At 37.1% G+C, this 24,357-nt stretch overlaps 1 protein-coding gene across 1 annotated transcript; it reads left to right on the plus strand.

The window, feature by feature from the left end:
• The first annotated feature begins 17,120 nt into the window (after window positions 1–17,120).
• LOC150032233 (uncharacterized) lies at window positions 17,121–19,067 on the plus strand. The gene is made up of 2 exons (XM_090308629.1): window positions 17,121–17,365; window positions 17,659–19,067. The coding sequence occupies exon 2, from the start codon at window positions 17,777–17,779 to the stop codon at window positions 18,434–18,436; it is 660 nt and encodes a 219-aa protein (XP_090164755.1). The 5' UTR covers window positions 17,121–17,365; window positions 17,659–17,776; the 3' UTR covers window positions 18,437–19,067.
• Window positions 19,068–24,357: the final 5,290 nt, after the last annotated feature.

The raw sequence follows: 24,357 nt of genomic DNA on the forward strand, positions 1-24,357 counted from the left end.
ACAACATTCTGCTGAGGTGTACCATGGGCCAAGAGTTGGGATGCAATCCCATGTTCTATCATATAGTTCTGGAATTAGAGGTCCATATACTCTCCACCACGATCAGATCGTAGTGTTTTTATCTTCTTACTTAACAAGTTTTCAACTTCAGCCTTATACTCCTTGAACTTGTCAAGGGCTTCAGACTTACATTGCATTAGGAAGAGATACCCAAACCTTGAATAATCTTCGATGAAAGAGATAAAATATTCATACTTACCTCGAGCTTTAACATTCATCGGACCACAGAAGTCTGAATGTACAAACTCCAAGGCTTCCTTGGCTCTGTAACCTTTTCCAGTAAAAGGTCGTTTGGTCATCTTGCCTTTGAGGCATGATTCACATACCGGCAAGAATTTTTCTTCTAAACTCTTTATAAGTCCACTTTGCACCAACTTCTCAATCCTATTGAAGTTTGTGTGACCTAATATAAGATGCCTAAGATGGGCATTTTCCTTAGGAGAAACCTTTGGTCTTTTAGCTGTTGTTGTCGTGCTAAACATTTCAGTGTTAAACAAGACTTTTATGACTAATGGCCTTAGTACATATAAGTTATTTTCCATTGAACCATAACCAATCTCCATTCCATTCTTGAAAATAAACACTTTATTCTCAGAAAAGGGGACAATATAGCCTTGTTCAATGAGACAAGAAACCGAGGTTAAGTTCCTTTTAATATGAGGAACTAAAAAAACATTATAGGAGGAATTTCCTTGCCTTGTCATGAGCAACAATCAACTGACCTTGCTATCTACGAGGTTCTGGTGGCATGAATAGGATGAGCATACGAATGAGCCGGAACATGGATAACGTAGTGGTTCGAGCCGGTCGATAGTACGAGATTACTGACCGAAGACTCATCAATTGAGATGGGCGGAAGCCCTGCTAGCGAAGGAATGCATCCACAAAACCAACCCGCGGCAACTAGACCACATGTTCACTCCTTTCTTTTTGAGTGGAGTAAGCGCAGGAGCAGCTGTCGATTCTTCTATCACTATCTTTTCTATCTTGGAAGCACCCGAATGCTTTTCGAGCCACTTCATCTATGCCCTCAGAGATGTCTTAATCCAGAATCTCAATGATGTCAGACTTCTCCTTGAGTGGGTTCCAGATGGGCAGGGGCCGGCCTCCCACTCTCTTATGCAACATTTATTAGCTTAGCTGAGTTGGGTGGATCGTGCAATAAGCCTCTCTCGACCCTCCCTTTCTCACGCACTACTGTCCCACTACTATCGTAGTGTGCTATCGTTCGTGCGACACTTAGGTGTCTCACTTCACTCGCTTGCTTGCTAGTTACAAAGCGAAAAGGCCATCATTGGAGCAAACAATGCAATAGCTTCGGTTAGAGCAAAGCCCAAAATGGCATAACCAAATGATTGTTTAGCCAATGATGGATTTCGCGCCACGGAATGGATCAAAGAACTGAACACGTTTCCAATACCGACAGCAGCTCCCGCTGAAGCAATTGTAGCAGCTCCGGCACCCATTGATTTTGCACCTTCTAACATCTTCCAGTAACATATAACATTTCTTGTCAACAAATAACTTCAGCCTACCTACAACAACAGCCGAATCAACCTCCCCAGTACTGACTTGAAGAGCCATCTCTCTTTGTGGCAACGTTTGCTAGGAACTGAATCCTTGGTAAGAGGAACTGACATGATTGGTAGCATCTGAATCAAAGATCCAGCAGAATCATCATTCTCTACCAGACACGTCTCCAAGACCAATAAATCATATTTACTATCTTGTCTACTCTTTTGGAAAGTAGTGGGATCGAGGTCGTTTGCCATGAAATTCGTTTCACACGATTCTTTCCACTATAAGTAATCAGTCATTTTAAAAGCTTTAAATTGAAATACTAAAGAGTTGCTGAAAAGAAAAACACATTGACCTACGTTAGGTTTTGAGCAAATACCCATTGTAATATAAAACAACATCCAATAAGGTTTTAGCAAAACTAACATAAATCCCGTGTGACATCTAGTTTTGCAATGATGCTTCAAAGGTTTAGGACAAAAGCCGCGGAAGGGAGGTCAGTTATCCCTCCTCTGAAATGAGAAGTTCTCAACCAGTCATTAATACCAAAACAACTCTTGCTCCTATAACGACTAGCCATCATTGATTTGCCCAAGAGTTCATTAACTTGCTTAACAATCTCTTGTAAGTGTGACTCGCCATTTTAGGCCCTAGAGGTCAGTCCCAAAAGGCCAATCCGAAGGGAAAAAATCTGATTGGGCAAAAACCTAAAGCGACCCTATCCATTTCTGGAGTTCACCTTGATCTTGACCAACTGCATAAAACCCATCCGAAGGGGGACGCACAAAGGCAACACGAGGGAGTACAGAATGATTTCACAGTGTGAACTAATGACAGAGACCATAGGACATGTTGACACACACCCTTCACCCACTTACTATAAACACTCTCTCCGTTCACCTTGATATTGACTCATGCAAACACCATCCGAAGGGGGATACATCCAGGGCACCACGAGGCCAAGAATGAATCTCACGGTGTGAACATACAGGGAGAAACGTGAGTGAAATCATAGATATATCTGGTACGCTTCTTCCTCCCACTGAGTATTTTTTAACCTAGGGTTTAGCTAACTTAGAAAAAACACGGAGGATTTTAACTAAGTGAATTTTAGGTTTTCCCAAGAGTAACTTTTACCTTGGATAGTCGAACAACTTTTGATCATCATCGATTAAACTCTTTAATGAAATCTTTGACCAAATCGTCACATGCTTGTTGAAAATCTATCTAATTCACCTTTCCAGGTAGGTTCCCAGGTAGGGGTGTTATGTTTCCGTCAACTTAAGAACCCCAGCCTAGCCAGAACCCGCCTTAGACAAAAGGTCCCTTATAGATAGGTTTACAAAAAATTTAATCTTTTATTCCAACCAATTTAATCCTATTAAACCGATTTTAAAAGATTAATCTAGGTTACTAAACCTTTTAGAACCACTTGAACTTATGTCTATCTCAATCCAATTTTAAAATCCTTTTAAAAAATTTTGAGTTCACCCTAAGTCCGCATGCAACTCTTAATTATTGATTTTAGGTCTAATTTCCTTTATAACACTTATAAACAGAAGCTAACACATGCAAGGTATTCATAACGCTTATAAACAGCCTATGTGTCATGCTCAATGCATTGTCCATTCATTGCTACTTCTTTTATATAACACTTATACAAAACAACAATGTAGCCGTGATCCTGCTGGTCAAATTTAATCCATTGAATTCCACGTGGGAGCAGGAATTACATATATCACATTTTCAACAATTTCGACTCAAGAAAACTGTATATGCTTCACATTAAAGATAAAAAGCATCAGTATGTAGGTTACCTCCTTTGGTATAACAGCTGAAGAGATTTCATTGGGTGCATCCTTGTCATTAAATAAGCTATCTAGAGAATCTGATGATTCAGATTTTGATGTCCGTAGTGGCCGTACAACCTATTTCACAAAATAAAATTACACCAATGTTTAATGTAAATAATTCAAACGTAGTTATTTTCTAATTGAGCCAAAACTAAAGAATATGAAATTTTCAGATGTAAATTATTTGGCCATGACTAAATATTGCTGCAATTTTAAGTCATTGAAAATTGATTCATAAGTTCATGGCCTAACAAATCTATTTGTCCGATGAATACAACCAAAGGAACAATGAAAATTCCAAGATATGTTAATGAGAAGAAAAACTTAATGAAACTAAACATTGTTTTCAATACTTTGGTTGTCCAGTTAATCCAGGATTAGATTTATATATATTGAGGTTAATATAAAAGTTCACAATACCAAAACAATCAAAAGTTTACCTGCTTATGACAGATTGTAGAAAAATGTGGATGATTATTGCCCTTTTCACCACTTCCTAAGCCATCAAAAGAATCTGATGACTCGGGAATTGACTGTTTGTTCTGCCTAGTCAATTAAAGCAACTCATTCACTTTTCCAATGAAGCTTTAATGCTAACAAATAAAACTAGTAACCACAAAGGGTTGAAAAATATAAGAAATTAATAATAACAACAACAATTTATCACAATGATGTTAACTAAAACTGGTTTCTCAAGGCTAGCAATTTCAATAAGACTGTAATAGGATAACGAACGAACGACGACGTCCCTAACTTCGGAACGAACGACGATGAACGATGAACAACAGATCCGATGGAGACCTGCACACGATGAAATGTGCAGATCTGGTGAAGATCAGCGGACAACGGTAGATCTGGTGGAGACCGGCGGAGAATGGCGCATCTGTGGAGACCGGCAGAGAATGGAAGATATGGTGGAGACTGGTGGAGAACGGTAGATCTGGTGGAGACCGACGAAGAATGGCAGATCTGGAGGAGACCTGCACGACGACAAAACAAACGATAAAATGTGCAGATCTGGTGAAGATCGGTGGAGAACAACAAATCTGGTGGAGACCGACAGAGAACGACAGATCTGGTGGAGATCGACGAAATGAGATAGGAGTGAGAAAGAATAGGGTCTCAAGAAGGAAGTGCGAGATTGAGAGGAAAAAGAAAATAGAGGGAGAGTGAGAAGGGAAATGAAAAAAATTGGGGGAAAATAGAAAGTTAGAGGAAAAATTGAAGTGGGTCTTTAATGTCGGTTTTAAACCGACATTAAAGGTACTCCTACAATGTCAGTTTAAAACCGACATTAAAGATCTATTTTTCTAAAAAAAAATTAAAACCAACATTATACATCTGATTTCACTTTTTCCAACCGACATTAAAGCCCAAAATTCTTGTAGTGTATCAACTTCGAGGAGCGCACTGAGAGGTCTTGCAATTTGGGATAAACCTTCTGTAAAACCCTACATGCCTCAAAAAGCTTCTCAATGTTTTAACATGTACAAGTGGTGGAAACTTGGCTATTGCATCAATTTTCGCTTGATCAACCTCAAGCTCAGCTTTGGAGATCTTATGCCTCAACACTATGCCCTCAGTAACCATGAAGTGGCATTTCTCCCAGTTAAGGATGAGGTTCATTTCTTCACATTTTCTCAACACATTCTCTAAGTTGGTCAGGCATACATCATACGAATTACCAAACATAGAGAAATCGTCCATGAACACCTCCACTAAATCTTCCCAGAATTTAGAGATTATCGTCATCATGCATCTCTGGAAGGTGTGGGGTGCATTTCATAGCCCAAAGGGCATGCGCCAAAAGGCGAAGGTGCCAAAAGGGTACATGAAGGTGGTTTTCTCCTGATCCTCAAGCGCAATGGCTATTTGGTTGATGAATAACCATCCAAGAAGCAAAAGAATTTATTACTCTCGAGTCTATCCAGCATTTGGTCAATGAACGATAAGGGGAAATGATCTTTCTTTGTGACCTGATTCAGCTTACGGTAATCCATACATACGTGCTAGCCAGTCACAGTCCTTGTGGCGATCAACTCGTTCTTACTATTTGTCACCACTATCATCCCTCCTTTTTTTAGGCATACACTGAACTGGGCTAACCCAACTGTTGTCAGAGATTAGGTAAATGACACCAGTATCGAGCCATTTGATAATTTTCTTCTTTACTACTTCACGTACGACTAGATTTAACCTGTGTTGCCTCTCAATGAAACTACCTTTTCCTTCCTCTAGTCATATGTTATGCATACAATATGAGGGACTGGTCCTACGAATGTCAGCTAGGGTCCAGCCGATGACCTTGGTGTATTTCTTCAGCACTTTCAGTAAGGCCTCTTCATCTTCCGCTGTTAGCGCAACAGAAATAATGACTGACAGAGTGCCTTTATCACCTAAGTATGCATATTTGAGGTAGGCTGGTAGAGTTTTAAGCTCTAATAAAGGTGGCTTCTCCAGGGACGGTTTGGTTTTTTTTGTTTCATTCTCAGTTAGATTTAAAGATTCAACAATAGATTCATACTTCATTATCGCATGGATTTCTTCAACAACCAGATTTTCTTCTTCTTCTTCTAATTCCCTTTTCAATAATTTCCATCATCCAACCCTGATATCGTTTATGCATTGACAGGTCTATATGTCATCTGGGTATTTCAATGCATTAAACACATTGAATTTAACTTTTTGATCATCTACACAGATGGTTGGTTCTCCTTTCTGCACATCAATCAATGCGTGCCTTGTGGCTAAGAATGGGCGCCCCAAGATGATAGGAATATTTATGTCCGCCTATTAGTATAGGATAATGAAGTCAGTGGGGAAAATAAACTTGTCAATTTACATAGTACATCCTCAATCTTCCTTTTAGGATGCGTTATTGACCTGTTAGCAAGTTATAAGGTTACGGTAGTGGGCTTGGCCTCACTGATCCCTAACTTCTTGAACATAGAGAGCAACATCAAGTTGATGCTTGCCCCAAGGTCATATAACACGTGGCCAACTTCTTTTCCCTCGATTGAGCATGGCAAGGTGAAACTACCCGAATCCTTCAGACCTTCAAGAATATTGCTCTTGAATAATGCGCTACACTTATGTGTTAGCGCGACAGTTTCATACTCCCCCAACCTTCTTTTGTTTGCAAGGATGTCTTTTAAGAACTTCATGTAGCTAGGCATCTGTTCTAATGCTTCAACCAGAGGTATATTGATGTGAAGTTTCTTTAAGACATCTAGAAATCTTTCAAATTGCCTACTGTCATCTTTTATTTTCAACCTGCTAGGAAACGACGGTGGGACCTGCAAGATTTCTCTTGCTTCTTTTTGTTCATTAGATGCATTGCTTTCCTGCAACATAAGCTCTGAGCTGATGTTTTGGGAAGAATTTTTCATATGTTGTTGTACATTATCAGGACATTGGTCCGAAGATTTAAATGAAAAGGTAAAAAAATCACTAGTCAATGTAGAGTTAGTTGAGTCAGAGTTAATAGGTATTTCTAGTGTAGGTGCAGGTTCAATAATCGTGGAGGATTCTTTTACTTGTGTCAAGGGAGTCTTTTCTGGCTTTGCTTCTTTGGGATCGGTTGTCGTATAGTTTGTAGTTTTTTCATTGCGCAATGTCACAACTTGACATTGCTCTTTTCCATTTCCTCGTGGAGCTTCGGAATTACTTGTCAACGATCCTAGTTGACTGCTATTCATCCACTGGCAAGCTGTCCCACTTGGACTTCTAATTGTAAGACCCGCACCTTACTTTTCCCTTTTTAACTATGATTACTGTTAAATTAAGCAAAATGTTGGGTTAAGTACCTAAGTTAAATTGGATTCGTACGTCCCGAAGTAAAAGATGAGTTTGAAACTGGAGAAAATGGTTAAATAAGGAAGCTTAGCTCTCATTCACATCATTCTGGGTTTACAAGGTAAATTTTGGGCAAAGTGTTGATTGTACTAAAGGATGCTTGAACATCGAGTAAGTGCCAGGCGAGTGATGACATGCAGAAATGCATGTCATCCTAGGCCTTTTACTTAGAATTATGAAGGTTGTTAGGCAGAATATGCGGCAATCATGATGGAATTCACGAGAAAGTGAGCTTACGTCGATTAGCATGTTGAATCTCAGCTAACCCATTATTTTGCGTTATTATGCGTTCAATGTTCTACTTTTTGTAGCTAACGCAGGAAATGAATGCAAACGCGGAAACCGGACCACCGCATAGATGACTGCATGCGGAGAAACACTCCATCGCAAAGGCAAACACATCGATCAATGCATGGATGTTGTGGTAATCAGCCGTATGCATCTATCGCATGGTAGTTGCACTCGTCAAGCGATTACGGTCATCAGGAAGAGTTGCGGTATTAAGCGAATGCGGCCATTGAATGATTGCGGCTTTGCGACAATGCATTCTAATGGGATCAATGTAAGGTAGGTGGAATGAACGCATTAACGCATCTACCTCGAGAAAATCCAAAGCTAATGCTGACATTTCACCTACCACGCGGTTAGTGGTAGAGGTTCAGAAAGAACTAACACGCCGAACGTCAGACTCAGAGCAATCCAATTAATGTTGTCGGCGACCCAAGCTCTATAAATAGAAGTTGATGAGCAGAAATTCAAGTTATCCAAGGTTTTCGCCTGAGGTTCGCCTAGGACGGATCCTTGCGATCTAGACAAATGCGTGAGAAGATGGCTGAAAGTTCTTCACCTCCTTCATCCATTCCGAGTGACGATCGGAGCCTTCGACCAGAGTTAGATCTCGAAAGAGGCAGTTCCTCTGCCCATCCATGGCACCACCGGTAGCCTTGTGCACATCCGCTGGGAGCAAATCTTTGCTTCCAGCCGGTCATTTCCTTTTCCTTTCTTTCTTATATTGTATTGTATGACATCTTGGAATTAAGGAATTAATACAATTTGTTTTCAATGCATTTCTCTGTTCCTTCAACTCCATCTCCATCTTCTTTGCTTAGCATCTTTACTTTCAATGCAACACTTAGTGGGATTGTTTGAGTATCGCATACTTAGTCATATGGACTAGGGATATGAAGCATGTAGCAACCCACTGAGAGGTGTGCGTTGTGCGAGTGTGTGAGTAATCTTATTTACTTAGTGTGAAGCTGCTGCAACGCCTGTCTATAGGCTAACGTATTGCTTGTCTATGAGTGAAGTTAGCAACAATCAACTGCCTGAGAGGGTAAATGGTTGAACACATTAAGCAATGTATGCATTGTTCATTAGGGATAGTAACAATCTTGCGTTAACCAAGTTCATACGATTGTCTTGTATTATGTATGCTTCATTCGTCCATTATGGATACTCGGGAGGGTAGTCTAAGGACAAGATCTAGGCTTGGGAAGGTCAGGTCAGAATCTAGGCTCGGGAGAGTCAGATTAGAACACATAATACGAGAGATAGGAGCTTAAGAATAAGCACTGTTTTCTATTACCCATCGCATGCATCCTAGAGATAGGATACGATTGTGTGCGATCATCGCAGCGTTGTGTGCATTTTTCATCATCACATGGGAAAAGAGTAGAGACTTAGGAATAAGCTCTATGGACACTTTTGCATTCAACACATACGTCCTCGACTTAGAAGCACCACATTTGCATTGGAAAATGATTTGTCGTGCATGAGTGTAGCATGATCGCATTGGCTTGTGTTGACTAAGGTTACCCTTGTGGTCACTTTTAAGGGTTGCATTGAAATCATCTCTGCATTTTATCTATTTTCCCACACATTTATTTCTTATCAAGGTTTGTCTATCTCTACCTCTCATGCATATTCTCATTGCGTTGTCTGTTAGATAGGAGTAGGAGTAGGATTAACTTAGCAACATCCCTTCCATTCTTTTATTCAAACCGCCGCATGCACATTACCGCATACATATAGCTACAAGTCCCTGTGTTCGACCTCAGATTACTCGAGAAACTTGCATTTGCGTTATACTTGGCGTGAGCACAAGAAAACTTGTGGCAGGATGCATGGTCATCGCATACATTCATTAACGCATTATCAGTCTAACGTATGACCACGACGCATGACTATCAACGCATATCTTAAGAACATGCATTGCATACCGCGTCCACGGGATTTTGGTTGTCAAGTAAAATTGACTTATAATTTCCCGACATCAAGCAAGCATCTAGTGGATGATGCCGAGCATTGAGTATAATTGAGTGAAGAAGGAGGCGAGCGTCGAGTATAAGTGATCGAGAAGGGTCGAGCGTCGAGTAGATGCTACCGAGTATCGAGTATGTATGAGTGAGAAAAAAGGTGATTGTCGAGGGTGAGCATGGAAGGCTCGCGTGTCGAGTTTGAGCATCAAAAGAGGAACGCGTGTCGAGCAAGCTCTCATCATCGAGTTCCACATCAAGTAGTGAGTCCTCTCGTCGAGTATTTAACAGAGAGTCCTGGAAATGTCTTTCGAGTAAGGACCTCTCCCCACCGAGTTTCCCCAGTGAGAAACAAATTGCTTTAAACACTCAGATTTAAATGCTTAGTTTTAGACTCCTCTTTTAGTTATCTGGACAGATGGAGTAATCTAGACCTTTGATCTTCATTAATGGGTGAGGTTTCTTAAGGAGATTTCAGGTGAAGGGCTAGACAATAGTATAAAAAAGAAGAGAATTTCAAGGGCTCAGTTTGGAAGTTTTACTCGAGCAAACCAGGAGAACTTGGTACCATTCGAAAGCTCTTCGAGTCTAGTTGCTCAAATCAAGCCTTTGGAAGGAGATCTCACCGGAAATAAGGTCGAGAAGGAAAGAAGTGTTAGAGGTTCATTTTCGGACATTTCCAGGCACTCGATGAAAAAACATAGATCTAGACCAAACCGCTTGGATTTTTAAGCCGAAACTTTAAGGTATTCTCGTAGACATCCTTCCAAGTAAGTTTGTAGAAGGAACCTTGGCAAGAGAAGGTCTATGATTCGAGTTATATATTTTGGGATGTTAACCATAGAATCTTTACTCAAGCAGAAAGTTACAGTTAGGGATGTCGGGAAAGATTCGAGGGCCTAGGCTAAACCACAAGAAGTTTCATGCTGAAACTCTGAGGTATCATTGGTAATGAAATTCAGAACATGTTTGGAGAAGAAACTTTCATAAAATGGGTTCTAGTTTTCATGTTATTTGCGTTAGAAATTGAATATGGAAAATGTTGGACGATTGGGCAATCCCTTACCAAGTATGAGCTTAGTTAAAAAAGTAGTTTCAAAAGGGAGGCCAAGTAGCAACTAAATCTTATTCTTTGATGTGTAGGAACTACGTCCATTGGGGATGCCTACAAAGCTTAGGAGGAACCAAGCCTAAGAATTAGTGAGTGACTAAAGGTTTTCAAACATGATAAAAAAAGGGACATGTGTTTCAAATGAATTTCATGCTAATGTTCATGGGTTTTCCATGCAACTAAAGTTTATATTTATGCTTTAAATGAGTTTTATTAATCCTAGCTTATGTTGAGAATGTATGAAACGTAATGCAACTACATGTTATTAATTGTGAAGCATGCATGTTGACTAATAATGATGCTCGTATTTTTCCATGAATGTTATGTTTCTAATGCACCAGGTACCGAAGGTATAGAAGGTATCCAAGGAAGTACCTAAAGTGTTGATGGTACTTAGTATACTCCACGTGCACGTAGGTAGTTCCTTATGAGAGGCCGAAGTATGTTTCTCCTGGCCACAGTCTTCATTAAGGGACCGAAGTATGGGTCTCACGGCCTTGAATGAACGTTGGAAGCTTAAGCTATGAATGCTCGTTCTCAACTAAGGCTGGGTAGCGTGATTGATTATAACGTTATGATTAAAGCGTGATACTAGGAAAATTGGTTGAATTTATTTCCCAGCATGTCATTTATTTACATTAAAGCATATGAAAGCTTTGAGAGGAAAGGTATTTCTATGTGTCACTCACTGGGCAACCAACTCACAAGTTTCAAATGTTTTTCCTTTTTTCCAGGTAGTGGTTAGTTCCCTCGCAGTTGAATCCACTGTAGCTTACCACCCAAAGTTTGGTGATCTTAGAAGAAGTTAGGTTAAACTCATTTTGATGTATACACATTTGGAAATGAGTTGGGGGCTTGTGAAACTCATTTTATTTTGGGACACATGTTATTTTTGTCATCTTATTTCGTTGGACATATGCTTGTTTTTGTTTTTGGACATATCGCAGAGGCTTGCGGTTGAATTAATATGTCATTTTTCTGAATATACTCCTTGAGGAGTGCTTCTAAGGATGATGATGCATTGGAACTGGATTCCTGGTTATGATTGAATTGATGACAGTTTTGGTGTTGCTGATGGCCTTGAGGATGCTGGTTGAATCTGGAAGGATTCCCCCTATACACCTGCTGCTGCAGATGCAAGTTCTTCTGCCCAGTCTGATCTTGATTCCCTCCCCAAGCAAAATTGAGGTGATTTTTACAATTCGGATTATAGGTATTACTGAACGGGTTGTTTTGGATAGAGCAAGTTGTCTATGCGCCATGCAGACAAGCTTCAACAAAGTGGAGCTCCTTCACATTGTATACAGCTTACTGCTCTAACTTATGTCATTGTGTTCAAGTGCACAACATTTTTGTTCAAAGCATCTTGATTGATTGCCATGGTCTATAGAAAAGAAGTTACAATAGCCATTTGGGTGGCTAATGAGCTTACTACACCTGCTAGTACTATCGCACCTTCCGTGTCCTTTTTTCAGCATTCCAGCATCCATAGCCATCATCAACCCAGTCATCCATATTCCTGAAATACGATCTAAAACCACCTTCGCCTCTGTGTAGGTCTTATCCATGAATCCTTCTATTGTAAAGGCATCCACAACCGCCTATGTGGCTCTATTCAATCCATTGTAAAATGTTTCCATCCGAGTACAGTCAGGAATACCAATATATGGGTAATTCTTTAAAAGACATCGGAATCAGACACATGCGGTGCTCAAGGTTTCCGTATCTCCCTACTCAAAATATAGAATATCCTACCGCCTCCTTGTGTTAACAGCTGAAGGGAAAATCTTCTTCATAAAACGTTCAATCAACAGATCCCAAGATATTATCTCATTCGGCTCAAGGCAATAGGCCCATTTCTTGGCCTCGTCTTGGAGAGTGTAAGGGAATAGTGATAAACGGATCCCTTCTGGTGTTATGCCTAGAATGGAGAATGCATTGCACATCTCCATGAAGCTTGTAAGTGGATCTTCACCCTATAATCCTCTAAATTGTCTGGCGTTCTGGACCACTTGTAGCATTAATGGTTTGATCTCAAACCTTAAGTTGGGCAGTAAGTGCTGGTACCTAGGTCGGTAACTACTGTCGTCATGTTCTCTTTCAGTTTTAGAGGGTAAACTGGGAGGGGGTATGATATAAATTATGTATCGTAGAGGCTTGCAATTGAATTAATTTGTCATTTATCTAAATATACTCCTTGAGAAGTGCTTCTAAGGATGATGATGCATTGGAACTGGATGTGTGGTTATGATTGAATTGATGACAGTTCTGGTGTTGTTGATGGCCTTGAGGATGCTGGTTGAATCCGGGAGGATTCCCCCTATGCGCCTGCTGCTGCAGATGCAAGTTCTTCTGCCCAGTCTGATCTTGATTCCCTCCCCAAGCAAAATTGGGATGATTTCTACAACTCGGATTATAGGTATTATTGAACGGGTTGTTGTGGATAGAGCAGACTGTCTATGCGTCATGCAAACAAGCTTCAATAGAGTGAGGCTCCCCACATTGTATGTAGCTCATTGCCGCAACTTGTGTCATTGTGTTCAAGTGTGCAACATTTTTGTTCAAAGCTCCTTGATTGATTGCCATGGTCCATATAAAAGAAGTTAAGTACACATTTGGGTGGCTAATGAACTTACCACATCTGTTGGTACTATTGCCCCCTCCGTTTCCTTTTTTCAGCGTTCCAGCTTCCATAGCTATCATCAACCCAGTCATCCGTATTCCTGAAATACGATCTAAAATCACCTTCGCCTCTGTGTAGGTCTTGTCCATGAATCCTCCTGTTGCGGAGGCATCTACAATCGCCTATGTGGCTCTATTCAGCCCATTGTAAAATGTTTCATCAGAATATAGTCAGGAATACCAATATATGGGTAATTCTTTAAAAGACATCAGAATCAGGCCCATGCGATGCTTAAGGTTTCCACATTTCCTTGCTCAAAATTTAGAATATCATGTCGTCTCCTTGTGTTAACAACTGAAGGGAAAAACTTCTTCATAAAACATTCAATCAACAAATCCCAAGATACTATCTCATTCAGCTCAAGGGAATAGGCCCATTTCTTGGCCTCGTTTCAGAGAGTATAAGGGAATAGAGATAAATGGATCCCTTCTGGTGTCATGCCTAGAATGGAGAATGTATTGCACATCTCCACGAAGCTTGTAAGATAGGCATGTGGATCTTTACCCTATAATCCTCTAAACTATCTAGCGTTCTAGACCACTTGCAGCATTAGTGGTTTGATCTCAAACCTTACATTCTCATCAACGGTTGGCCTCATGATGCCAGGCGAGAAATCATAGAGATTTAGGGTCTCATAATTCCTCATAGGAATATTATGATCAACAATAAGGAGAATAGGATCTAGCAGTTGATGTCCGAACATACCATTTGCTTCCGTTAGATTGTTCTAATTGTTGTTGTTGTTGTTAGCCATATTTCTTCTACGCCGACTACGATTCTGCCTTACTATGTGACTAAAAGTTCTTTCTATTGCAGGGTCAACATTAAGCTTGGATTCTATTCCCATACTCATATATTGTCTGCAATCTATCGCTTAAGCTTATAGTACTCCAAAAAGAGAAAGGGTGCCTATAGAATTCACAAAAAAATAAAGACTCAATTAGTTGCCAAATCCTTGGTAGTGCTGCCAAAAAATTTTTGCACTGAAAATATGCATTGATTTTGGTCCACACTAAGGTGTATTTGTGTTATTAATATTCTGCGTCTAAGTGTAGTGAGATGCGTCGATCACAAGTTTTCTCATTGTCAGGCCAAATGTAACCTGATTACGAGTTTCTTAGGGTGTTCTAAGGTCAAACACGGTGATTTATACCAATCGAGATAGATAAGTGTGTCAATGCAGCATAGTTACAAATTTATAAGAATGAGGTAAAAAACATGCGATTAACTTGGTTCTAAACTGGCAAAGATGCTCGTGAGAGATAATCGTAAAGAGATACTGTAGAAAACAACGGCCTTAACGTGAAGGTAAAATGTATGGAAAAGTCAGGGTGGGGGAGAAGATTCATACCACATCACCAAGCATTATCGCATGAACTTATCCTGGCTCGCAACTTCCAATTATCGCACACCTTTTGATGGCCAATACACTAAAGTTGTTATGAGCACAAGGTTATTTTTATCTCCAGAAATACTTCTTGCTTTGTTTAATGAGTTCTGCAACTGCTTTCCTTCTCAGGAGGCTAGTTATAGCTACTTGTCTCTATGATTGTTTATAGGCCAGCATTTAAATAACTATACATTAAACAAATAGGACAACTTCCTTAGATTCTACTTAGCTCATGATATTAACCTTCCCCTTTACCCCGTTGAGATTAGTGACTCATGGAAAAGGTTAAAATGAAAACGAAGATATAGAAAATGGCGAATGAAGACATGATAATATTAAGATAGAGATATAGTTGTTGAATACAGGTGAATAATTTCTTAAACTATAATGCAGTACAACACAAAATGATAAAAGAATAAGGTGAAGAGGTTATTGGTAGCATTTTTTTGCTCTCAACAGGTGAATGTCTAGGCTGCTGATGTTGGGATGGTTGAGCGGGATGGAGAAGACCCTCTCGTACTCTTGCTTCGGTGAGGGTCCAATGATGAATAGGGGTGAGAAAGATGGAGTTGGATTTCTCTCTCGTAAATCATAGAATTTCTAGATCATAAATTTTCTAAAGATCGGATGCCTTCTTCTTGGCATCAAGACTCTATTTATAAAACCATGCATTGTTCCTTGTTGGGATTCCCACTCTGATCAATCGTCATCATCTGACGTGGTAGGTGTGAATGTCAGCACTTCAAACATGGTCAATATTCTGGAAGCTCGATCAAAAATCCGTTGGTACAGTTTCAGAGATCTCGAGGCATGTGATCGTTTGTTTGTTCTTTGAAAGATTAAAGCATGCGCGTCTCCTATGATCACCTGCAAAATAAATACTCTTGGTGCAATATGCTCATGATATGCGGTTAGAGGGTGCTTTTGAGATGCTTTAGCGCAAGTTTGATATTTAGCATGAATTTTAAGCATGATTGAGGCATAATCTTCTTTCCTTCCTTTATTATTCTAAGAAAAAAGCTATAAAAACTTATATTTCTACAAGTTATCACCTACTTAAGAGACCTTAGCAAGACATTCTTATGCAAAAATAAATTTGACAAGATATTCATGCAAAATTTTGATGAACTAAGAATCAATTAGCATGCACGATTATACATGAACAAACAATCTCAAAATCATGCGTTCAAAAAATCAAGAAAATTCAAAGAATGCACAATTTAGAATTGCAAAACATCAATTGGAAGTAGAAAACTCAAGAATTTAACATTGAATCCTTGATCCAAGAAATTAGATTAAATTTTCCTAAAAAATTCATAGAAAAATTCGTGAGAAAACGACCTAATCCATGCTTACAATCCAAAATTAAACTAAAATCTAGCCTAGTGATACTGAAAACACAAAGGGAGAAGAAAAAAATAAGGCCTCCCTTGGCCTCCATGAAAATTAAGCACACCTTTTTGTTGGGTTTTATGTCCTAAAACTCGTGGTTTGTAAATAATAAATTAATTTTGTAAATCGATAAAGTTGTTATTGAATATATGGACTGTTTATTTCGTTTTAGAAATAAATCCAATAAATTAAAAGATCCATGACTATTACATGAGTACTTAAACTTTATGTGGAGACATAAGAGTGGATCAGGTTCGAGTAAATAGTCAAAATGATCTAAAGCATAGGAATAAGGTTGGGTGCCTTATTCTGTTAACACTATTGGATGTGACCCACTCTGTAGTTGTTACAAGGAGTTGTAAAGTGTTACAAACGAAGTGATCCTAATTCGTTCATGTGGTGACATGAGAAGTGGGGGCATCTTGTGCAATGAGTTTGCATAAGATCAGACCAAAAAATTGTTGGGTTGTATGTCTTAAAACTCGTAGTTTATAAAGTTAAACATATTCTATTATCAATAAAAGATGTTATTCGACATTATTTCAATAAAGTTGTTATTGAATCTATAAATTGCACTTATAAAGTCTAAATCCAATAAACTAAGATCCATGGCTGTTATATGAATACTTAAACTTTATGTGGAGACATAAAAGTGGATTAGGTTCACTTAAATAGTCAAAATAAGCTATAGCATACGATTAAGATTGGGTACCTTATTCTGGTAACACTATCGGATGCTGCTCACTCTGTAGTTGTTACACGTTGTTGTAAAGATGCTACAAACGAAGTGATCCTGATTCGTTCATAAGGATCCCCGGTTTGACCCCATCCCCGGTCAAATTGGGGATTTTTCGCCCCAGTCGAGGCGGGGACCTGACCCTACGGGGATTTTTGTCAACCCTATTTGTGAAGTAGTACTCCCCTATCCAACCACTTCATTTTCATTCGTGAAAAGAGATGGAATTTTTTTTTTTTTGTCATATTGTTCATTGATAAATATCATAGAAAAAGAGAGTTTCTCTCTACAAAAAATTCTTTTCTCCCTCACACCAAAGCTCTCTCTCATAAGAACTCTTCTTATCAAATTAAGGATCCCACAATCCTTGATCCTTGTTTGGACAATAACAAGAAAATCGAGTGGTGGTGTGTTGCTACAGGTTCATGTTCATTCGTGAGTTTGGGAAGAAGATCTGGTGTTCATGAGTTTGTGAAATGGAAGAAGACTGTGTTGAAGAGGGTCTTCAAGAGGTATTCTTCTATTTTCCTTAAAAGCATATTGTAAGTATATATCTTTATCCTATGTATGATTTCTCTATTTTTCGCACATTTCTAAAATGAATTACATTGGCAAATGTATTCACACGCTTCTGCTATGGAATTTCATTCTTTCAAAAGGAACTCTAAAGAGATGAGTTCTGATGATGATATTATTCTGAGTGTTTTAAGTATAAAGAAAAAAAATTGTAAATTGAAGATGTTAATGCCTCAAGTCTTGAAGGTTCCTCTCGTTCATCTAAGAAAAATATTTTTGTCTCTGACAGTGATACATCTGTTTCTGCTAAAGATGTAGTCGAAGACTTAACCTCTGAGGAAGATAATTATTGTGCACGAAGTAAAAAGAATCCTTCTCTTTCTATTCCCTCTGTGCCTCTTAATGGAATGCCCCTTCACAACGAGGCAAGTGGTAGGTCATGGAAATATGTAGTTAGAAGAAAAATTAGCGTTGAGCAGGAGCTCACTGATAGAGCTCAAGATTGCTTAGAGTTTGTGAAATTAATCGTCAAACCGGGTTTGATAAAGACTGTATTGAATATTGATCCTAACTATCTGAAACTTGTTCAAGATTTCTTTGTGAATTTTCCAAATGGGTTTGATGATTTTGATAGTCCAAATTTCAGGAGAGTTCATGTGAGGGAGCTCTATTTTGTGTTCCTTGATGCTCTTATTAATAAATTTCTTAAAAGAGCTGGTGTAGACAATGCTCCTACACAAAGACCCACCATGAGGGATCTTGTGATAGAATTGATAGGTAGAGTGAGACAGGCTTGGCCTAAAACTAGCAAGTTGTTGTTAGCAGAGCTGAGTGTCAAATATGTCATCCTTCAAGTTATGTGTCTTATTAGTTCTCATGTCATCAAGTTGCTCACCTGCTATCTTCATTTGATTTGTGGGATTTTGTTGGCTCAAAAGTCTGTTTTGGTTATTGTGGACGAGTGTATAGGTCTTACTCCTGATGTTCTTACCTTTAGTTGCAATATGTTTCAAGGATATCATGTTCTTTGTAGCGGCAACAAAAAATATTTCAAACCAGCCTATTGATATTACATTTCAAGGAGAATAATCCATTATGACTGTTTTATTTAGTAAACGAATTATGCAATTATTGACCTTTGAATTATGGGAAGTGTCTCTTCAAATTCACCAGTGTATTGAACGAAAAGCTAAGGTGAATGTTTTATTTCAAGTGATGTGTTTGTCTGCTACTACAACTGAAATTGCCTTTACTATTGGTGGAATGGATAGTGGTCCTGGTGGTTTAAACTGTTTTGGTTGTTTTTCTAAGATAGACAAAGGGGAAGAATAGTTCTGCCTCTGTCTTCTTGTTGTTATCTCTACTTTGATAAGATAGTCTTTAGGTTGTGTGGTTATTGGTTTTCTGCATCTCTTATGATTTTTTTTTTGTCTGATTCTATGTTTTTAACTTGCTGGTTGTGTTTGTGTTCAATTATCTTGCCTTAAAAAATAATAGCCAAAGGAGGAGTTTGTTAGAGATTATGAAATTGGTTGTATTCGTTTAAGGATGCTTGAGTTTGTTTTTTAGGCTGTTTTGATGATGCCACAAAAATTGTCTCATAGAATTTCTCTCAGAATGCTGATTCTACAAACTTTATTTTTTTCTTATATAGCAAATTCTACAAATTTATTTTTTGGATTCTTTCCTTGTTTATGCTCTGTAGATTTTGCATATGGGTGTTTTCCTATTTCCGTTGTGTCTATTTAAATCCAAGACGATGTCTTGCTAGAGTTGGCGCTTTTGAACATTTTGTTTGAAGCTTTTCATCTTATGGTGGTCGTGGTATATGCCAATCTCAATGATTGTGATTCAGAATTATTTTTTATCTTGAAGTTGTGCTTTTGATTGTTGTTGAAACATGCTTGGTCTTAAGGAGAGCCTAAGACATCACTACTTGAGAAGGTTGGGGGAGCCTAAGTTCATGAAGTGAAGTGGTCTTCATTTGAGGGTGGAAAGATAGAAGTTGAAAGGAAGTCCCGTACTTAAGAGGCCTAAGTGAATGTTCACTAATATTTTTATACTTAGGAGGAGCCTAAATACATTGAAAGTGAGGAGATCTCACAGTTAGGGGGAACCTAAATATGTTCAAAGTGAGGAGATCTCACACTTAGGTGGATCATTCGCTAAGTTGGCTATTTGAGTGTCACTGTAATTGTCGTTTATTTATAGATAAACATATTGTTGCAATTGCTTGACTTTATATTAGTGAAAATATCTCTCCACAGGCACACTGCTCCTGAAACATAGGTGGTACTACACCAAACTGGGTTACCAAAGCTTTGTGTTTTGTTCTAGTTCTAGTTTTCTATGTTTATCTTTGATGTTATGTAACATTTATTTTGTTGCGTTTTAGATAACATTTATTTTCAAAAATAAATTTCACTTTGACCTAAAACCTCGCAAAATTACCATCGGAAATAAATTGACCACTAAATCAAAAATTAAAACCTGTGAACTAGACTTAATGAAACAAAGTGACGACTAAATCAAAACTCTTGCTTTTGCACGGTACATAAACTAAATAAAATGTGCACTAGACTTGATATTATTTGAACTAGAATTAGAAACATTTTATCAGGAAATAAAATGTGAAAATCAAAATACACACAAAGTTTTAACTTTATGACAAGGAAGAAAAATTGAAAGGTATCGTTTATTTGACTTTTTCAAAATTGAAAGTTGTCATGAATCCTTGCAACCTATTTTGGTGTTCCCAATACAAAATTCTTATGAATGAGCTATTTTTTTTTTTTTTTTTTAAAAAAAAAAGGTTTAACATGTTGATACAAATAACAATTATCAACTTTTTAAAAATTTCTTTAATCATGCTAGTATAGGCTTTATGATCACTCTATTTTGATATCATGGCAGCTAAAGGCTCCAATGTTACAAAAACATTTTGTCACTAATATTGATGTAAAGATTTGACAAACAAAATAAAGTCAGTTTTTTATAATGTACATATATATTCTTGGTGGGTTTTCATCTATGTTTCCCTCCTCAAAAGTTACTTCATTTGGTAATCATTTTATTTTTTTTGTTTTTTAAAATTAAATCTATGGATACTACGTTCACTCTTAAATTTCTTCTTTTGTTATCTACTTTTCATCAATTGTTTAAAAATAAAAAGCCAAATTTTAAGAACTAAAAAAAGTAGCTTTCAAAAAGTTGTTTTTGTTTTTTGAATTTGGCTAAGAATTTAACTATTATAATTAAGAAAGATGCAAATCATGGTAAGAAATATGAATAAGTTTAATTTTCAAAAACAAAAATAAAAAATAAAATGATTATCAAATCAGGCCTAACATATCAAAATTGACATAATAGTATTGATTATTTCATTGTTGTCATTCCACTGGCTATACTAGCTAGCCAAAATTGATCAAATAATATTGTTTATGGGAAAACTGAATTCCTAAAATTTAGGATAATTTTTATCTCAAACTTGACCAAGTGCTACAATTTTTTCTTACAAATTTAATGGGGGCACAACAAACACAACACCAAAACTATAAGGATATAAATTGATAAAAATTAATGAATTTAAAGATTCTCATATAATGCATAACTGTGCAACATTTAACCTGGTAAGAATTAAATAAAATCATTACCAAATTTTAAAGGTGAAAAATTATTCAAAATATCAGGATTATATATATACACTATATATATGTATGTGTGCACACATGTGTATGTATGTATACACACATGTATGTATGTGTAAGAAGTAAAATAAAAGGACAAATTATGCGTGGACGCAGTACAATATGTGTGAGGAGTTCTTTCATTAGTTGAAAATTGTCTTTTAAATATTTTTAATTTATAGTTTGTAATTTTTTTAAATTTGATCTGAATAACCTGTAAAACATAATTAACCAACTAAATAGATTCACATAATAAATAAAACAACGAAAACGAAGTCCATACTATAACAAATAAATCAAAAATTACAATATCCTAGAATAAAACAAAGGCGATACTAAATAAAAGAAATTTGTTTTCACAAATACATAGAAGAAATAAAATGAAAACAACGTCTAGAACACGTTTGGAACACGGCATCTTGAACAATCGTCCAACCTCATCACCGAACAGCATTCTACAATAAAACAAAAACATTGAAATGTCATCATTTTTAAACATACACAACACGATCAAACTTCATAAACAAAACATCCACAAACACGTTAGAACTTCATAAACATTCATAAACATACAAGAACTCCAAGTTTAACGACAAAACGAGTATAATCAAACTCTACCCACCCCCCACAACAAACATGAAACCTCCCGAACATCAAAAAACACACAAAAACACACAAATTTCATAAACAAGAACGAACACACATAAAATTCAAACTTTCTCCCCAAAATGGTTTAAACCAATCTCAACCCAACCCCACAACACATTAGAACTTCATAATCATTCATAAACACACAAGAACTCCAAGTTCAACGACAAAACGAGTATAATTAAACTCTACCCACCCCCCACGACAAACATGAAACCTCCCGAACATCAAAAAACACACAAAAACATCCACAATCCACAAAATTGAATAAATTATAACATCCATAATCTACAATTCACAATAATCCACCAAATTGCAGAAATTGTCACATCTATTAATGTAAATTAAGTAATCCATAACCTTAAGAATTAAAAGGAACAAAAAAACTCAATCCACAATAACATCCACAATCCATGGCTTAAATTAAAAACAATCCACAATAACATCCACAATCCAAAAAAAAAAAACTGAATCCACAATAACATTCTAGAAATTAAAAACAATTGCTTAAATTAATATACAAAATAAGAGAAAATAAATGAAATGGATGTGTACAAACCTTGTCTAAAAGCTTGAAAATAAACAATAAAATCGCAAGCAATGAAGGGGGAAGGCGGAAGATTACCGGCGGGATGAAGAGGGGCGGCGACTGAAGAGAGGCGGTGGCTGAAAGGGGCGGCAGCTAGACAGATCGTCGGGTTGAAGAGGTGGCCGGCTGAATGAGGGCGACGGGGGTTAGGATTTTAATTTAGAGAAGAAGAGGGGAAATGAAGAAGAAGGGATTTGGATTTTTACCAGATCCCATCTCCCGACGCCGCCCGACGGGCATCAGGAGAACCGTCGGGAGTTCCTCAAAACTCCCAACGGTTATCGGAACTTCTTACACCTATTTTACGGTATTGGGAGTTCCCAAAGAACTCTTGATGATGTTTTACTTCGTCGGGAGACACCCTGTCTCCCGATGAGGTCTCCCGACGAGCAATTTAGGCATCGGAAGAGCTCATTTTTCTTGTAGTGGAGTGTTCCTTTTTTTTCAATTTTATTTTCCGTTTTCTTTTTTTATTCTTCATCTCATTTACTCTTTTCTTTCTTTTTTTTTTCTCAAGAACCTAATGATTTATTCAACTCACCTTTCTTTACCGATATCTCAAGCTATCAGTGATAGCTTCTGTCATTGATATCAAGCTATCAATGATATAATGCTATCAGTGATACCTCCGTGATCTCAAGTATTTAATTTTTGAAGTGAAGAATTTTTTTCATCCACTTTAACTATCCGAATATCTAATTGTAGCAAACGTATTCTCTCGCCAAGAAATTATTTCAACAAAAGTAACTATACTAAAAGACAAGCATTTTGGCATTACTAATAACGAAAAGCTATCAATGATAGCATGTCTATTTTTAATGAACTCAACTTCGCGTCATGCCTATCTTTTGTCTTGTGATGTTCGTCTCATGAAGTTACTTCACGAGAAATGAACTCGACTTCACGTCATTTCTATCTTTTGTCTCGTGAAGTAACTTCATGAGATGAACTTCATGATAAATGAACTCAACGAACTCAACTTCATATCATTTCTGTCTTTTGTCTCATGAAGTTACTTCACAAGAACTTCACGAGACGAACTTCCTGAGAAATGAACTCAACAAACTCAACTTCACGAGACAAATTTAAATCCAAATCATCAATTTAGTCAGCAAGCCACATCAGCATTTAAATAAACTACTTGGACAGATCTGTTAATTTAAACAATTCTGTTAACGAAGAGGACCTTTTAAACGTATTATTGAAAACTTAAGGACTAAAATGGCTAATTTGAAACTTCAAGGACTAAACACACATATTCCAAAAAGAATTGGGAACTAAAAAAGTATCTTTTCCTTAGATTCTATCACAGATAGCATGTCTATTTTTCTTGTGGAAAAAGGATGGTTGAAATAGGCTTCTCTTCAAAATGTACTAGACTGTGATGTTCATTTTTGTCATTTTTTGACCTAAATCTATATTATAAAAACTCTATATTTGCAATTAGTTTTTTCTTGTTATATAAATTCTAATATTTATTATATAATTACTATCTATGCAAACAATCATCTAAAGAAAGTTTCAGTAAATATAAAATACTGAAAATTTTGGTTTGGAATCGCTGTACGTTTATGGACAGCGGGCCCAGTTTTCGATAATGGGCCTTAAAGTGACCCAACAAAATAGGCCTCTTATTAATTGATGGGACTTTAAATGTAGCAATATTTATGATAATGACCAATACAATGGCCGATATAGGATGTTTATTTTTTCCTTTGTTTTTATTTCTTTTTTCTTTTAAATTACGTGGGCCGATAAGATGTTAAGATTATAATATATGTCAGAATATTTTTATCCATATTTTCACATTTTACGAATTCGTTTTAAAATGAAAGGTAAATCGATATTTTCATTATATTATTAAAAAATCCATGAAACATAAAAAAAATTACAAAAGGCCTAATACAAATAAAATATAAATAATAAACATTTCGACTGGTTTAAAAAAATCATAAAATATTATTTAGCAATTTAATTTTTTTTATAATATTTTCATAAATTTTCATCAAAATCGACATTTTTATCAATATTTTCACTGAAATTTTCATACAGTTGAGACTTCGAC

The sequence above is a fragment of the Benincasa hispida genome, chromosome 12 (genome assembly GCF_027475165.1).
Source record: "Benincasa hispida cultivar pf3 chromosome 12, pf3_genome.v1.1, whole genome shotgun sequence".
Taxonomy (NCBI): Eukaryota; Viridiplantae; Streptophyta; class Magnoliopsida; order Cucurbitales; family Cucurbitaceae; genus Benincasa; species Benincasa hispida.